This window comes from Crocuta crocuta, unplaced genomic scaffold (genome assembly GCF_008692635.1).
Source record: "Crocuta crocuta isolate KB4526 unplaced genomic scaffold, BGI_CrCroc_1.0 scaffold11, whole genome shotgun sequence".
Classification (NCBI taxonomy): Eukaryota; Metazoa; Chordata; class Mammalia; order Carnivora; family Hyaenidae; genus Crocuta; species Crocuta crocuta.
The window spans coordinates 5932611-5949120 of NW_027528624.1; the positions used below are offsets into that span (position 1 = coordinate 5932611).

A 16510-nucleotide genomic window follows, 5' to 3' on the forward strand; every position below is an offset into this window, starting at 1 on the left:
GATACTTGTACATATGAAGCAACATTTAAATAAAAATAATTAAGGTCAATAAGTAGGGATGAGTCTGAGCAAATTTTCAGTCTTTTCCCAGAGGTACATATAACACTCGATTTTGTCAAACATGCCACTAATTGATCATTAATAATATCCCTGTAGGGAATCGCTCTACAGCACATTACAGATAGACGGCAGATGTAAACACACCCTAGAGCTGCTCCTGACCTTCGCACTCTGGAATGTTGCAGTAGTCGAATCTCTTGCTGGGATCTGTGGTGTAGCACCAGGGTCCGTCCTCATCATTGTCGGGGTTCCTGCAGTAGTTCTCCTCCAGCCCCTCCGAAGGGTGCTTTTCGGGTGAATAGCTGTGGAGTGTGGGAAAGAATCCAGTGACTAGGCAGCTGACCCTTGAACAACACAGTCTGAACCGCACGGGTCCACTTACATGCAGATTGTTTTCAATAAATACAGCACGGGCTGCAATGTACTTTCTCTTCCCTATGATTGTCTTCATAACATTTTCTTTTCTCTAGACTACTTTATTGTGACGATACAGTCTCTAATACGTGAAACATTCAAAATGTATATTACTTGGCCCTTTATGTTATCAGTAAGGTTCCAGTCAGCAGGAGGCTATTAGTAGTTAGGTTTTGGGGGAGTCAAAAGCTATAAATGGATTTTCAGCTGTGCAGGGAGCCCTAATCCTGTGTTGTTCAAGGGTCAAATATATTTTATAATTTTTGGGGGAAGTGAAAGAGAGAACACAGGCAGGGAAGGGCAGAGTGAGACAGAGAGAGAGAGAATCTCAAGCAGGCTCCATGCCCAGCACAGAGCCCAATGAAAGGCTCAACTTTACAACTGTGAGATCATGATCTGAGCTGAAATCAAGAGTCAGATGCCTAATCAACTGAGCCACCCAGGCGCCCCAAGAGTCAAATGTAGTTTAAAAATCAGTATGTTATTAGGAAGGCAGAATGAGATGCTATTCCCATCTGAGGTTCAAGGTTCTATCATCCAAATGCATCTCAGCTATGTGCTTCAGCATTTGTATGGTCTGATTCTAAAGCTCTGCTGTTAGGCTGCTTCAGTACAGCAGCTAATATTTCCATTATTATGATATGGACAATCTTAGAAGTAGAGCCAAAGTGTTTTTATGCACAGTCAGTAGAAATATAAAGACCTCAAAAGCCTGCCAATTTCTTGATTCCTTCCAAATACCTGCTTTTTTCAGGTGCCTTTCACTTTGTGATAGTAGTAGTTAATGCCATTTCTGTCTGTGTGAACTACGCACTGGGAAATACTGAAATCTTTCTATACATTCTCTCATTTAGCTTTAGGAAAACCCTGAATGGGAAACATGTTATTATCCCTATTTTACAGATGAGAAAACTGAGGCACAGCAATGTCAAACAAAATACCCCTTGTGTCAGTGTGAATACCTAATTAACTAGTATCCCAAGTTAAAATCAACCTGTCTGATTCCAAATGTGTGGGGGTGGGTAAAGTTAAGCTCATTTCCTGTTCTAGAAATTAGATGCTGTGTCAAGATAAAAATTAGATTAAAAGCCCAAGTCTTAGAGTCTAAATGGCAGATTACATTTCTGTTTTTCCGTGTACATGTTTTTGATAAAGTGCCTCCTTCTTGGGGCCTCAGTTTCCACATCTGCTGGGGTCGAGATGGCCTAGATAATCTCTAAAGTCCCTGACTCTGCCATTTGGTTTGATCGCTTTTCCTCTACAAGCAGTATGTCTTGGGAATATTCTATCAGCCCATCTCTATGAGATGGGCCTTTTATTGNTGAGAATTATTACTGTCAATGCCACCTAATGCCATACTGGGGAAAGCACAAAAAGAATGACACTAAAATAATAATAGGCAAGGTGCATGATAATCTGGTTTTGGTTTATGTTCTATTTGCTCCTTTGCTCTGCAATATTGATGTGAACACATGGGGAGGGTTCTCACTTGGTATGTTTGGTTTAGACTAATCTTGTCCTAAACAGGATCATCTTTGCTCTCTTCTCAGAGTCAGCCTGGGATTCGTGGTTTTATTGTTCTTTTCCACTAGGCATCCTTGCACATTCCAGCTCTTCCAAAACAGTACACACACAAGAGCAAATGGAAGGCAACCATTCTCTGCTTTTGTGCTATAAATAACTAACCCATTCACATCAACCTCAATAAGGCTCTTTCCATACCGGTTTATTCACATATTCTGGTTTGATTCAGAAGTAATGGCGGTTGGNTATTCATAGGTTTGAGCCCTGCATCGGGCTCCATACTGGCACAAAGTCTGCTTGGGATTCTCACTCTTTCCTCTCTCTCTGCCCCTACCTTGTTCATGCTCCCTCTGTCTTTCTCTCTCTCTCAAGATAAATAAATAAACTTAAAAAAAAAAAGAAGTAATGGGATCATTGTAAATATAGCAGGTGAACATGGAGATGAGCATCTTACTTAGGTATGTGCGGAAAATTGTCACTCCATTTTTGACAGGTGACACCATTCTTCGTCTTGGACATTGTTCCCCTGTAGCTCTTCCCGTTTCCAGTCTTGCACTCTGAAAGATAGACTGAAGGGGGAGCCACACAGCGGTCAAGCCCTCACAAGAAGCACTGCGAAGAAACCCTGCACCACTTAGTTGTGTTGAAGACTCGCCTACGAGACACCATTTTCCTACTCCCCGGAAACACCATGTTGTGCATTTTACATCCATGTGAGCGCTGTGGTTCACCAAGCTGTTTGGTGCTCTGATGGATTTATTCAAAGCCGCAGCCCCTCTGTTTACCAGGTACCATGTTGGGTGCTGGAGACACGTGGCCCTACCCTCACGGTGCTTCCAGTCTAGGGGAGTCAGAGGGGCTGGTTACAAAAAGTAATCAAGGTCACAAATCATGAACCGAGGTAACCTCATGGTCACATAGGTAACAGAGAGAACAAATAACATGAGGAGAGAGTCAAGGGAAATGGGGACGGGGCTTTTCGGGCAGAGTAGGAAGCAGGCTTTTCAGAGGTGGGAAGAGACCCAAGCCACTTCTGTTTTTTTGTTTGTTTGTTTGTTTTGTTTTGTTTTGTTTTTTTAAACTGACTATATCATTTTTTTAATATTTTTATTTTATTTCTAGGAGAGAGAGAGAGACAGCGTGAGCAGGGGAGGGTCAGAGAGAAAGGGAGATACAGACTCTGAAATAGGCTCAAGGCTCTGAGCCGGCAGTCAGCACAGAGCCTGATGCAGGGCTCGAACCCACGAACCGCGAGATCATGACCCAAGCGAAAGTCGGACGCCTAACCGACTAAGCCACCCAGGCGCCCCAAGCCACTTCTGTTTTTTGAGGCTCCCAGTATTTTAGATATAAAAATATGCCAGAGTTGTACACTTGAGTGTGTACAGTAGACCCTCGCAACTAGCCTCCATTTAACCAGCTCACTGATTAGCCAATAGGCTCCCACCCACTTTTAAAACACATTGTCAGATGCCCACCTGTGCGCTGCATGTGTAAGGTCACTTTCCAGTGCCTCCACCCACTTCTGTTTTACACTCACAAGAGTCAACTATTTTCATCATAAAACCTTTTATATAGCTATATTTGATTTAAGAGGATCTAAACTGAGAAATGATGTGAAAAAAATGTAAAGAAAATTAAAAAAAAAGAAACTAAGATGAATGCTTTTTAGGACTTGAAAGATTTGAATAGTCTTTAAAAAGGCTATCGAACCCAATGAGGACAAACCAATCATACAGTTGGCTACATAATTTTGGGTGGGAAATCCTAAAAATACAAAGATATTTTACAGTCAGATTGATTCATAGATGTCTCTAGACCCTGCTTCACTTCAAAGAGATGGAGGCCAATTATCCCAGACAGTGCACTCAGAGCGTAGTTCATGCAGGAAGTGCACCAGATAATTGCTATGGGTGGCCCCATATTCAAAGAAAAAACTGTCCACTCTACATCAAAAGGTGTCAATGTAAATTGTGTTTTCTATGAAAATATAAAATATTTAAGGTCTATTTGTGTCATCTTCTATGATTTCCTGCCAAGTCCTTAAATTGATCAGTTCTCTGGGGCAAGTACTTCTAGCACACCTACAGCAAATGCTTTTAACCCAAGACTGTGTATGAGGACTGCAAATATATCTTCATTAAGATTAGCGATGGCAGTAGACATACTTCCATGATCAAAAGTGTAAACTGAAGGTACTCTGGAGGCCCCAGGGGTCAGGGGAGACTTTTCAAAGAAGGTGATGCTTGAGTTGAGACGTGGGAGGTGAGAAGAGTCTAGCTGCGGAAAGACCAGAATAGAGCCTAGCGTGTGGGAGGAACAGATACAAGCCCAGTGTAGAAAGGCCTAGTGAACCAAGCAAATGGGGTGGGCTTAAGTAGTACAGGTCCCAGTAGTATTAGGTTAAGTATTTGGATTTTATTCTAAGGGCATGAAGAGTATCAAGCAAGGAAGTTACGGCCCATCTGTGGCCATGGCCTAGCCAGTGATGGTGATGGCTTAGACCCAGGTGGCGGCAGTGATCGTGGTGGCGAGGGGCAGATGTAAGTGGGATCTGACATTGAGTATTCCCAGAAAAACTCGGGCAGGGAATGTAGCAGCGGATCGATGTGCTCCAGTAAAGAAACCAGCTCCATAAAATGACTTGACTTTTGACTTTTTACCTCTCTTCTGTTTGTATGTACCCGCTAGAGTTTGTATAACCTTTTGCTTCTTTCCATCACCTTGAAAACAAGCAACTATTCAGCTATTCAAGCTAAGCCTAGCGATCACCCCCAAGCTCCTTCTGGTTAACAATTTACGAAGGATTTATTTAAATGTTAGCATTTTGCAAGGAAAATCCTGCCAATCCATTTTTTTTTTTTTATATCTAGTAGGTAACCCTATACAGCTCACCCTGCACTGACTTGTAATAACTAGTAACTTCAACAGATAAACTTCAGATTTACTTTGCACTTGAACCTCAAGAATTAGAGATAAATAGTGGTAAGAAAGGGAGTGTAACAGGCACACAGCTAATTAGACCTTGGAAGATGAACCAATGCATAGAAATAATCCTAACCTAAGGAAATACTTCAAAAAATCTTATTTAGAGCTTTGTGGTGAGATCGGAAAGAATATTGCAGGTGATTGTCAAGAACACATGATAGCGGATGTTTCTTGTTGTCTTTAAAACCTGTAACACAGAATATTTGGAAAGCTACATTGTTATCATAAATAGTCTTACTCCTAGTCAACAACAGAGTCCAGAGTAGTTTTTAAAGTGTCACACAATCACCTAACTCTTCAGGCATTCTTAATGGGATTTTGCATATCTAAAAGGACACGCAATTTCCTAGGAGTCTAGACCATCTGTTGTCCTAAACAATGGGACCCTTGATCCAGAATTTTCAAGGAAATTATGGAAAAGCAACTGGGGTTGCACATTTTCAAAAGATCAGATTTCTGAGTCTGAGGGAAATACAGATCGTGACACAAGCACATCAGAAAAGTTAAAAATGAAAGTAAGTATTTTGTCTGTACACAAATGTTACTGGAGATTTAAGGCACCTTGGATTTTCATTTCCCCAGGGTTAAGTCCAAACCTAAGACCAAAGAGAACAATGGACTCCCCTCTCTTCAAAGTTGAATATCTTATGTTCAGGGTTATAGAGGCAGAAGGGATTCTGTCAGTTCAATTCCTTCATTTTCAAATCAAGAAAAATGAAATCTAAAAGGGGAAATAATATATACTCAAGTTGACATATTGGATTAGCAACCAAATCTTATCTTGAGTCTGAACTCAATTTCTCTGCATGATAGTGCCTCCATTCTCTGGTCTATCTGCTAAAGGACAGATATAAAAGAGGAAGTGGGGAGGGGAGGAGAAGGAGGGGGAGGGGCAGTGGGGAGGCAAACAAAGAAGGACATGAACAGGAAGAGGAAGAAAACATTGTACTCACTCTTCTTTTCAAATAAAATCACATCTCTCATCCTGAAAACAGCTGAATTCTTGCTGTTTTCAGCCATGATCACACATTGCTGCTCTTTACTGTGATATTGGAATGACCTGCAGAAGAAAATCAGGAAACACAACAAATGTTTTCCCCTATTAAAGGAGAGTAAACTTGTGTTAATAAATAAGAGACTCAAAAGGTAATTGTATCTCTTGATGAGTCGTGAAGCTCAGAATGGTTAGTTTCCATCGGATTTGGCCCCGTTAACAGTGAAGTGCTATAAAAGGATACATCAGCATGGCAGTTCTTTGTGTTTTCCTCCACCTTTACCTTCTCCTCCTCCAAAGTTTCCCTTTCTGTTTCAACTTCTCTGCTTCTCTGCTCTTTCTTCATTCTTTTTTTTTTTTTCTAGTTCAGTGCTAGAATATTTGCTATTATGCTGGAAACCAACTCAGATTGCCCTTTCCAAGATGGTCTATATGACTTCTGGGCTCCTAGAATTTCGCCTTGACTTCAGCCTCTACATTTCCTCACTTCTCCATTTACCTCAACCTCCTTGACCATCCCCGTGATCTAGCCGTGGACATTCAGTCTGGCATTCAAAACCATCCACAGCTGTCTTTCCAGATCCAGCTCCTCCACAAGCCCTTCTTTAGCCAACTTGGTCTCTTCACTGTCCTGTTCAGGAGCCATGAGGCTCCCTGAACCTGGAATGCCTCCTGCCTCGTCAATACATCTCACTCACCCTTCAAAGCCCTGTTCCCCTTAGGCTTTCTCCAGCCTTCTCAACCCTTAGGAATTGTTCTTTCCTCTGAATCTTTTTGAAGCACCCACTGGTTATGTGCCTGTATTCTTAAAAAATTTTTACATTTTGTCCAGTTTCTGTGACTACACCATAAACACAAAAAGTCAAACATCGCATCCTGCAACCATATAACAAGCTATCATATGCTGATATAGATCATGTATATCATGTATGCTGGTGATATAGGTCCTGTATATCATGTGTGCTGGTGATATAGGTCCTGTATATCATGTGTGCTGGTGATATAGATCATGTATATCATGTGTGCTGGTGATATAGGTCCTGTATATCATGTATGCTGGTGATATAGGTCCTGTATATCATGTATGCTGGTGATATAGGTCCTGTATATCATGTATGCTGGTGATATAGGTCATGTATATCATGTATGCTGGTGATATAGATCATATATATTATATATGCTGGATCACTGTATCCATGTTCTTGGTGCCTCAGGCACAGGACACTTCCAGTCACATGATCCTAATTAAATATTTACTGGTGATGATGTCAAAAAACTATAGCTCAGAACAGCAGCTGATGATGTCATGTGTAAAAATAACATCCTTTGGGGGCAGTTTTCTAAAAGAGATGCAAATAAACTTTAACAAATAGTCATTTCAAACTCCGATCCCATGAAATTCCTCTTTCCTCTCAAATCCTATTTTTGTTAATAAATCCCTGAGCAAATTTCTTGCTATCAAAATAAAAGGGTCTCAAACAGTAGAATCTCTGCGTGTGAGCTGTAACGGAGGAAATACCTGCAAATGAACCCTATTTCCTCCTCGCATCTTGCTGCACATTCTTCTACGCTTCCTGCTGACAGCTGCTTCTTGGTGAGGCTTACCAGAGATGCCCCCTGGGTATTCACATAGTCATCCAGGGGGTCTCCGAGACCTGCAAATGGAAAGTAAAAGTGGGATAATTGTTAAGATTCATCAACACCATTGTTCAGTTATCATGACTTCATAATCATCTATTTGCTTTGCATCAACCAAATAAAACTTGCTGCTTTCTTGGAAAGCAGAACGGGTGTCATGAATAAGAATGTTTAGTCAGGAAAACAGTTCCATTACTGGTTTGTGTTATATTAAAAGATCAACTGGAGGGCGCCTGGGTGGCTCAGTTGGTTAAGCGTCCAACTCGGTTTTGGCTCAGGTCAGGATCTCACAGTTGGTAGGTTCGAGCCCCCATTGGGCTTTGTGCTGACAGTGCAGAGCCTGCTTGGGATTCTTTTTCTCCCCCCTCTCTCTCTGCCCCTTCCCCTGCTCACACTGTCTCTGTCTCTCTCAAAATAAATAAACGAAAAAATAAATTAAAAAAAAATAAAAGATCAACTGGACTGATAGTTAAGGTTAGAATTATGTAACAATTTCTGATACTACATTAATGGGCATGAAACCTTAAATAAGAATAAATTTGGTTTGTTTGCTATAGAACACCACACCATGACAGAACAGTAAGAGACCACCAGGGGCCACTAGGTTAGCAATTACTGATGTTGATTTGTCCATCGCTGGCTATAAACCCAACATGGAGGCCATTCCTTGATTTCCAACAGTATAAACTTTGGTTGTGACTATTACTTAAACTGATGTGACAGACGTCCTCTGAATGTTTCCATCATGAGGTACAAAAATGTTGGTGAGTTGATGATTTTAATACATAAGGCCTGAACTAAGTCTCAACCACTACACAAGGTCATTTTTATACTAGTCTTAGTACAGTGACATGTCACTCTTAATTAAAGAGAAATCATTTTTTTCCACAATGATGACAGGTATCTGACATTTCTGAGGAAATTATAAAAAAGCAGGGCCTGGGACAAACACTGGCCTTGATTTTTCTGGGAGGTGAAATCTGAGGCCAAGACTCTGTCCCAGGGCTGCTCTGCCCCTCGCCACCTCAGAGAGTGTTCCCACCAGAGCTACAGGAATGTTCTCTGTCCTGAGGCCCCCAGGCAGCACCTAAACTGGTTTAGACACCTCGACTCCCTGCCAGAGACGATGGCCTCCCCGCTTTTCGCTTTTGGTGTGGAGCCCTGGTGATGTTCCCAGGGTGACAGGCCAGAAGAGGTTAACAAAATGAAGACAGCAAAGTTGCCTAAAGTTTGCATAAATGGGATTAGGCAACATGGCGGCCTTGACCAGCTGGAGGGGAGTGGTGGGGACCGAAGCCAGGCTGAGTAGGTTGAAGAGTGACAGGAGCCCTGGAGCCTCAAGAGAAGGCAAGTCTTCAGAAGCCTGGCTGTGAAAGCAGCTTTTCCCAGAGCGGGAGTGCCACCCCGGAAGTTTTGTTACAGATGAGACATTCTAGAGCTTGTTTAGATACCTATGAAAAGTATCCACTAGGAAGGATTGTTAGGGGTCAACCCCTCATTCTCAGAAAGGCCCTCCCTGCCCACCTTGGGAAGACCAGGGGCACAGGGGAGACTCATTCGAGCAGGAGACAAGCCACGTTCTGAAGGCCACCCTCCCTTCCTTCTGCTATTTGTCCTCCCCAATTTCGGATACTCCAAACTGGAAGGTGGCTATGGAACAGGAAGTGGCTGATATAGTTTAAATTTAATGCACCAGAAAGCACTGGGAAAACATTTCAAGGGATTATGGAAAACTAGAGACTTTAGACCCGTATCCACACCTTCCTCCTGCATTTCCCCTCAACTTGAGCTCCCATTTCCAAGAAAAGGTGTGCGTGGGATAATTCTATAGACTGGGATGTGACTTAAAAAACAAACACAGCAAACACAGCAACTCTGGAAAGCATATCCTATAAAGACGTAAACTTTCTGAAGAGTTCTTAGAAAGTTGAGCAGGCCGGGTTGTATAAATGATTCCAGGACAAGAAAATTTCCATTTCCATTACCCTTTAATTAAGTTACCTTAATTATGTTATTACATTTCATAGCAAAAAGCTGCTGAGATCACCCGAGGAGCTGATATCTCAAAGATATATCCCAAAAGAGAACACAACTCTTTCTTTTTCTCTTGAAAAGTTTTCCCACATTATTTTCTTTAACTTCAGGACTATATCACAGTGGGGTGTCATACAACTTATCATTTGACCAAGAAATATTAAACACATCTTTTTAATAAGAAGAGTAAGTTTGTATTCCAGGCCAAAGGCAGGTGTATATTGCCACCAAAACAAATGCATTGTGTTTAGAATGTGGTGGGTGTTTTTTGTTTAATCCCTGTGATGTGGATACGTACACCCGTGCTTGAGTGTTTGAAAGAAAAGTCTTGGTGGTTCATGAAACCGCCGAGAATGGCTGTAAAGGGTATTTTTCCCCCTCTCCAGTCATGTCTGTGCCCTGGAAAGGTGACACACCTCCACAGACACAGAGAGTAAAGCCTTCCTTTCAAAAAGAGCCTATGAAAGTTCTCCCCTGCCAGGTTGGAGAAAACTTACGTTAATTCTATTGCAGAAAGGTTTGCTCTCCCATTCTGATGTGACTCACTGTCACTTCACAGGCGGTCTGGGTCCTGTTTTCCACAGGCTAACACAGAAGATGGAGACCTGCACCCCCACAAAGGACCGTTGCCCACAAAAAAACTCTTTGTGTGATCTTCTGTTCTGTATTTCTTTGGTATTTCTTTAAATGGCTCTGCTAACTTCAAATATATTTAAGTCTAAAGAGCAACCTACAAAGTTTTACCTGGCAGAATTTAAAAATTGAATTTCAAGTATCTTTTCATTGTTTGTATGAAGAGCTACCATCATAAAATATGGTTTTATTTATATGAAATGTCTAAAATCGGCAACTCAGAGACATAAAGTAGATTGGCGATTGCCAGGGGCTGGGTAGGGATGGATGTGAGGGGATGGGGAGGGGGACTCGAGGTGACAGCTAAGGGGCATGGAGTCTCTCTCTAAGATAATGGAAGTGTTCAAGAATGTATTGTGGTGATGGTGGCATAACTCTGAGTATTCTGAAAACCACTGGATTATATGCTTTCAATGGATGAATTGTATGTGAATTATAATTCAATAAAGCTGTCCAAAAAAACCAAAAAAACAAAAAGCAAAAAACCTATAAGGACATGCTTAGAATATTTTAAAGAAAGTTTAAACAAAGTTGAAAAGTGAGAAGAGCACCAGATTCCTTCCAGAAAAGCTGTGGTTTAAATTCTGGTTTCTTCACTTCCTGGACTTGGGAGTTGGCGGCAAAAGAGACATAATGTATTTTCCCTACGTATGGATTTCCTCTTCTGTAAAATGGGGATGAATATATTACCGTACCTATCACAGAGGCTAACTAAGCTAGTAGTATCTAAGGTCACACACACACACACACACATACACACACACACGTATGTATGTATAAAAGCATGCTTGGTCTACCTCAAGCACTATGTGAATAGCTGTTGAATTCTTCCATGTACACATCGTTCTGCAAATCAATGTCTGGATTTCTCCAAGCATAAGAAGCAAACTTATATGTGTGGAAGACTCACTTAAAGCCGAAGCAGGCAGAGAACTGATGACCACCACCACAGACTGGTCAAAGAACACAGTCAAAGAGATAGTTCACTGCTTATCTTTGAAAGTGAGGAGAATACAACACCCTAACAAAAATGGTCTCAATCAACCAAACTGAGGGCCCCGGCAAAGGGGCCCACAACTTTTGGGGTCTCTCACTTCCGTGGGCTATCATTTCCACTACAACAACCATCACTGGGGTGCAATCTTTTAGATTTAAAAAGTCATTCATTATTTCCTCTGCCCACCGGTTTTTAGCACTCACAGAGAAATGAAACTTAGCTCTTAGAGAATCCTTCGATCTTACGTGTAGATTTGATTTGGGACTCTCATGAATCAAAAGCCAAATTAAATCAGTTGCACGGAAAGCCATCATGTATTCTATTTTTAGGATATCGCTAGGAAAACCATTTTAGCTAAAGTAGAATGAGCACACCCTTTGTTCTTACCTGATTTCAGAAATAAAAGAAGTAGAAAGACGACTTCCTTGTGTCCCATTTTGGGACCGGCCAGCAGTGCCCAGAAAACTGGGTGTCCCGATCCCAAGATGTTATTGACTTACAGGAGAGGAAATGCATCCACAAACAAGATAATCCCATGGAGTTAATTATTCTCTGAGACGCCCATCGCCACTGTGCTCTGAAGGGTTCAAACATTACCTGGGCTGGAGGATCTTACAAAATGTTTGTGAGCCAAATCTGCAATAGATGCTGGGAAGTGGTGAAAGCTGTCCCGCCCCTCCCTGCCCCAGGCTGCCTTCTTATCTCCCGATCCCTCTCCACTCCCCACCAAGCCTACTGTCTTCCTCACCAAGCCTACGGTCTTCCCCACTCTGCCTTGTCTCCTTTCTCCTCTCCTTCCCTGGCTTTGGGCAAAATGGTGGGGGAGGGGGGGTCAGAAAGAAAGAAAGAAAATCACACTAATAGCCAACTCTGCTGAGAACTTTCCTAGGCCAGTCATTCTTCTAAGAGGTACATATGCACAGTTTCACTCACCCTTCAAAACATGAGCAATATTAATATCCCTTCTTTAGAGGAGAGGACCCGGGCTCAGAAAGGTTAATTTTCTCAAGGTTATTTAGCTGCCAACGGTTGAGGCTAATAGACCTGACTGTGTAGACCTTAAATTATTAACATAAGTGAGGACATTGTCGTTCATATCCACACATCCTACCAAACAATCTGGAAATTACTACGAAAGTTAAAATACTTTATTATCAAAATTTCTTTATGCCCAGTGGACTCACGTGCTTTCCGTGATTATAAATTATGCTTTTAAAATATTGGTCTTTTCCCCCAAATAAATTCACAGTGCATCATCCTCATGAAGTAAAGCAAGAGTGGTAAAATTAAGTTTAAAGAGCCTGTCCCCATTTAATGGCTGATTCTGTACTTTCCTCTGACTTAAGCACACAATCCCCAGATAGTACATGCTTTAAAATTCCATTTCAAGGGTGTCTGGGTGGCTCAGTCAGTTACACGTCCGTCTTTGGCTCAAGTCATGTTCTCATGGTTCTTGGGTTCGAGCCTTGCGTTGGGCTCTGCGCTGACAGCTCTGAGCCTAGAGCCTGCTTCAGATTCTGTTCCATCTCTCTCTGCCCCTCCCCAACTCCCAAACTGTCTCTCTCTCTCTCAAATATAAATAAAATTAAAAAAAAATTTTAAGCCCCTCCTATTTCACTGTTTCAAAATATTTAGGAGTGATGCAGTGGATTCTATTTTAATTGTGAAATAAGAACAAGAAACGTGCCTCTCTCTAGGCTATGAAATCTCCAGAACAAAACGTGCTGGAGAATGAGGTGGACTATTGTGAGCAGCAGGGAGGACCTGATCACATTTCCTGGCTTTCTACTTTCTCCTAGCTTTCTTCTCTCCTCAGACCCTTCTGCCTCCCTCATCTCTCCCTGTCCCCAAGTGGCCTGGTTTACTAAAGGGAACATAGCATGGACACAAGTTGAGGAGGTAGAACTGGGCAGACTGTTTTTCTTAAAATGTTTCAACATTTCTTAAAATGTTCCCTCTTCTAGGGAGGTTATGTTGATGTGTTTGAGAAAGTTCTATGGGGAAAAAACCAGACTTTACTAATACATAATGTTTCCAGTATGCATTTATTTCCATTTAAAATATTTTAGTATTGGGGTGTCTGGGTGGCTCAGTCAGTGGAGCATCCAGCTCTTGATCTCAGCTCAGGTCATGATCTCACGGTTCATGAAATCGAGCCCCACATCAGGTTATGTGCTTACAGTGAGAAATCTGCTTGGGATTCTCTTTCCCATTCTCTCTCTGTCCCTCTCCTGCTCATGCTTTATCTCCCTCCCTCTCTCTCTCTCTGCTTCAAATAAGTAAACAAACATTTAAAACATTAAATATTTTGGGGCACCTGGGTGGCTCAGTCAGTTAAGTGTCCAACATCGGCTCAGGTCATAATCTCACAGTTCGTGAGCCCGAGCCGTACATCGGGCTCTGTGCTGACAGCTCAGAGCCCAGAGCCTGGAGCCTGCTTAGAATTCCGTGTCTCCCTCTCTCTCTGCCTCTCCCCTGCTTGCTCTCTCTCTCTTAAAAATAAACATTAAAAATATTTTAAATTAAATATGTTATGACTTCTTTGTGGATAAAGCATCTCAGAAACAATGTCATCAGAAATTCTATTTCCATGTAATTTTCCTTTTCCTGTTTGATTTTTTTATTTGGGTGGTGGTGGTATACCTTTTGCCCCATTTCTTCCTGGAAGCTTCTAGAATGATTTGATTCTACACATTTTATTTTGTAAATCAGGTTGCCCTCCCGTGGTCTTCTGCATATACATTCTTCACTACCTTAATCATGTATCAGCATCAGGAGAGCACAGGTAAACATGAAGCAGAGTTTTTTGTTTTTTGTTTTTTTATTTTTTTAATGTTTTATTTATTTCTAGGAGAGAGAGAGAGAGACAGCGTGAGCAGGGGAGGGTCAGAGAGAGAGGGAGTCACAGACTGAAACAGGCTCCAGGCTCTGAGCTGGCAGTCAGCACAGAGCCCGACGCGGGGCTCAAACCCACGAACCGCGAGATCATGACCTAAGCGAAAGTCGGACGCTTAACCGACTAAGCCACCCAGGCGCCCCTGAAGCAGAGTTTTTTAAATGTGCCATTAGATAGTGTAGTGTGTAAACGGAAGAGCAAAGAGGAATGCATTGCTCAGGTGTGTACCAGAGTGGGGGCCTAGAGACTTCCGTTATGGTACGGCCCTCCATGATTTAGCTCCACGGCACAGGGTAGGCATAAAGCAATGGGCTATTCTAGAGAGTTCATAGGAGTCTCACACCAGCACTCTTGGAAGGATGTTGGTCAGGCCTTTTGCTCAAAGCTGCAGACAATTAGTTCAAAATCAGTCATTTTCAACTCGAAAGAATGGCAAAAACTGATGAAAGAGATAAAAAAAGAGATCATCTCTCTATACTGTTAGCAGGTTGAATACATTCTGAGATGTGCATTTTTACTGAGTTCAATTCATTAAGTATTTTTAGAAAAATTTTTAATGTTTATTTATTTTTGAGAGACAGAGAGAGACAGAGCATGAGCAGTGAGGGGGCAGAGAGAGAGGGAGACACCGGATCTGAAGTAAGCTCCAGGTTCTGAGCAGTCAACACAGAGCTCGATGCGGGGCTTGAACCCACAGACTGCGAGATCATGACCTGAGCCGAAGTCGGATGCTTAATCCACTGAGCCACCCAGGCACCCCTCATTAAGTATTTTTTAAAGTTGTTTCTTTTTATTTAATTATTTTGAGAGAGAGTGTGTGTGAACAGGGGAGGGGCAGAGAGAGAAGGAGAAAAGTCACAAGTAGGCTCTGCACTGTCAGCACAGAACCTGATGCGGGGCTTGAACCCACGAATCGTGAGATCATGACCTGAGTGAAACCAAGAGTCGGACGTTTAACTGACTGAGCCACCCAGGCGCCCCCAGTTCATTAAGAATTTACTGACCACCTACTGTGTGTTGGGTTCCTTTAAGATTATATGAAAGGTACAAATCGCAGCCTCTACCTAAAGGAACTCCAGGAAACTTCTGCATCTAAGATTTGCAAAGACTTCTGCCATACTTGCAGCCAACAAAAAGACATCAAAGTAAGACAGAAGATGAATCTAATTTCCTTAGCTCGGCCCAGGATGGGGCCTGCCACCGAGATCCATTCAGGACCCCTCAGGAGGGGAGGAATTAGTACCTTCCCTCCAGGCATTACAATGACAAATTCCTTGCACGTACTTTAGAGGTAGGTTTTGAACACGAGGCCAGGTCAACCTCGCAGGGAGAGTGAGGCAGTTTCCCGTTTGGGGTCACCTGTACCCGTCTGAAATGGAAGCTGTGGCCAGGTCACAACTTCCCAGGGACATGTTTTCACCTTGCATGGACCTTGTGCTGCTGGCCTAATGTTTGCACCTGTTCTGCCCCCTGGGAACTGTCATTCTAAGACCTCAGTTACTTACCGTGACCATTTTCTGAGTATCCCCAATCAGACCACGTGTTTCAAAATGAAACTAGCATAGATCGATTAATCTATTGAGGGTTCAAACAAAATATATCTTCCTTGTTGCAAAGGTCCTAAAGCAAGTTTTTCATTGCCCTTGATGTCAATTTGCAGACTGCTTTTGCTGTGTTAGTTTATTAGGACATATCACCTAGGAAACATGTCCTCATTAATCGGAAGGCGACTTTAATTTCTTTATCCAACCTTTCTTTCAAATCTGTTAGCCTTTGTTCCTTAGTCTCTGGGACTATGGAATGAGATACTTATCAGCTCCGGTAAAGAGATAGCAGGGCTCTCAGTTAGCTCAGGGGTTAAAATGTAACCAGTCCACAAGCACTTTCTAAGTAAGATCTGACTGACTAATTCAGTGTTCAGCAAGGTGACATTGTCTTAATTGAGTTGGGTTTGCAGAAATCAAGATGTTTAATCATTTTTGAAAAACAAAATTAGTCTTCATTGGGATACCTCTTGCTTAGATTTGTTATCTGCTGGAGAAAAATATTAGCAGAGGAGAAAGAAACTCTCAGATTGTTGACCAGCTTACACTGACTCAGCACGAAGACTCCCCCGAGATCCAGGCAAACAGCCTTTCTGTTCTGAGATCCAGAGTCACTACAGATCAAACAGAGAGAGAAACCAAATCATTCTTTCCATCTTTAAAAGTCATTATTCTCTAAGCTAATTATGACAAAAATCTTTCTTCATAGTACTAGGGAGAGACAAAACACGTAGAGACATAAAAATCTTTCAAGAAAAAATAAATATATGTAAAAACTGGTGAGGTCT

General features: G+C 42.1%; 1 protein-coding gene across 1 annotated transcript in view; it reads right to left on the reverse strand.

Moving 5' to 3' along the window:
- Positions 1–11718, reverse strand: part of PLG (plasminogen) — a 44177-nt gene extending 32459 nt beyond the window's left edge. Inside the window, exons 1-5 of the mRNA XM_077755065.1 lie at positions 11670–11718; positions 7500–7635; positions 5940–6046; positions 2453–2567; positions 223–362 (exon numbers count right to left, since the gene is read on the reverse strand). Of these exons, the coding sequence (XP_077611191.1) occupies positions 223–362; positions 2453–2567; positions 5940–6046; positions 7500–7635; positions 11670–11718 (547 nt within the window). The remainder of the gene's footprint in view (positions 1–222; positions 363–2452; positions 2568–5939; positions 6047–7499; positions 7636–11669) is intronic.
- Positions 11719–16510: the final 4792 nt, after the last annotated feature.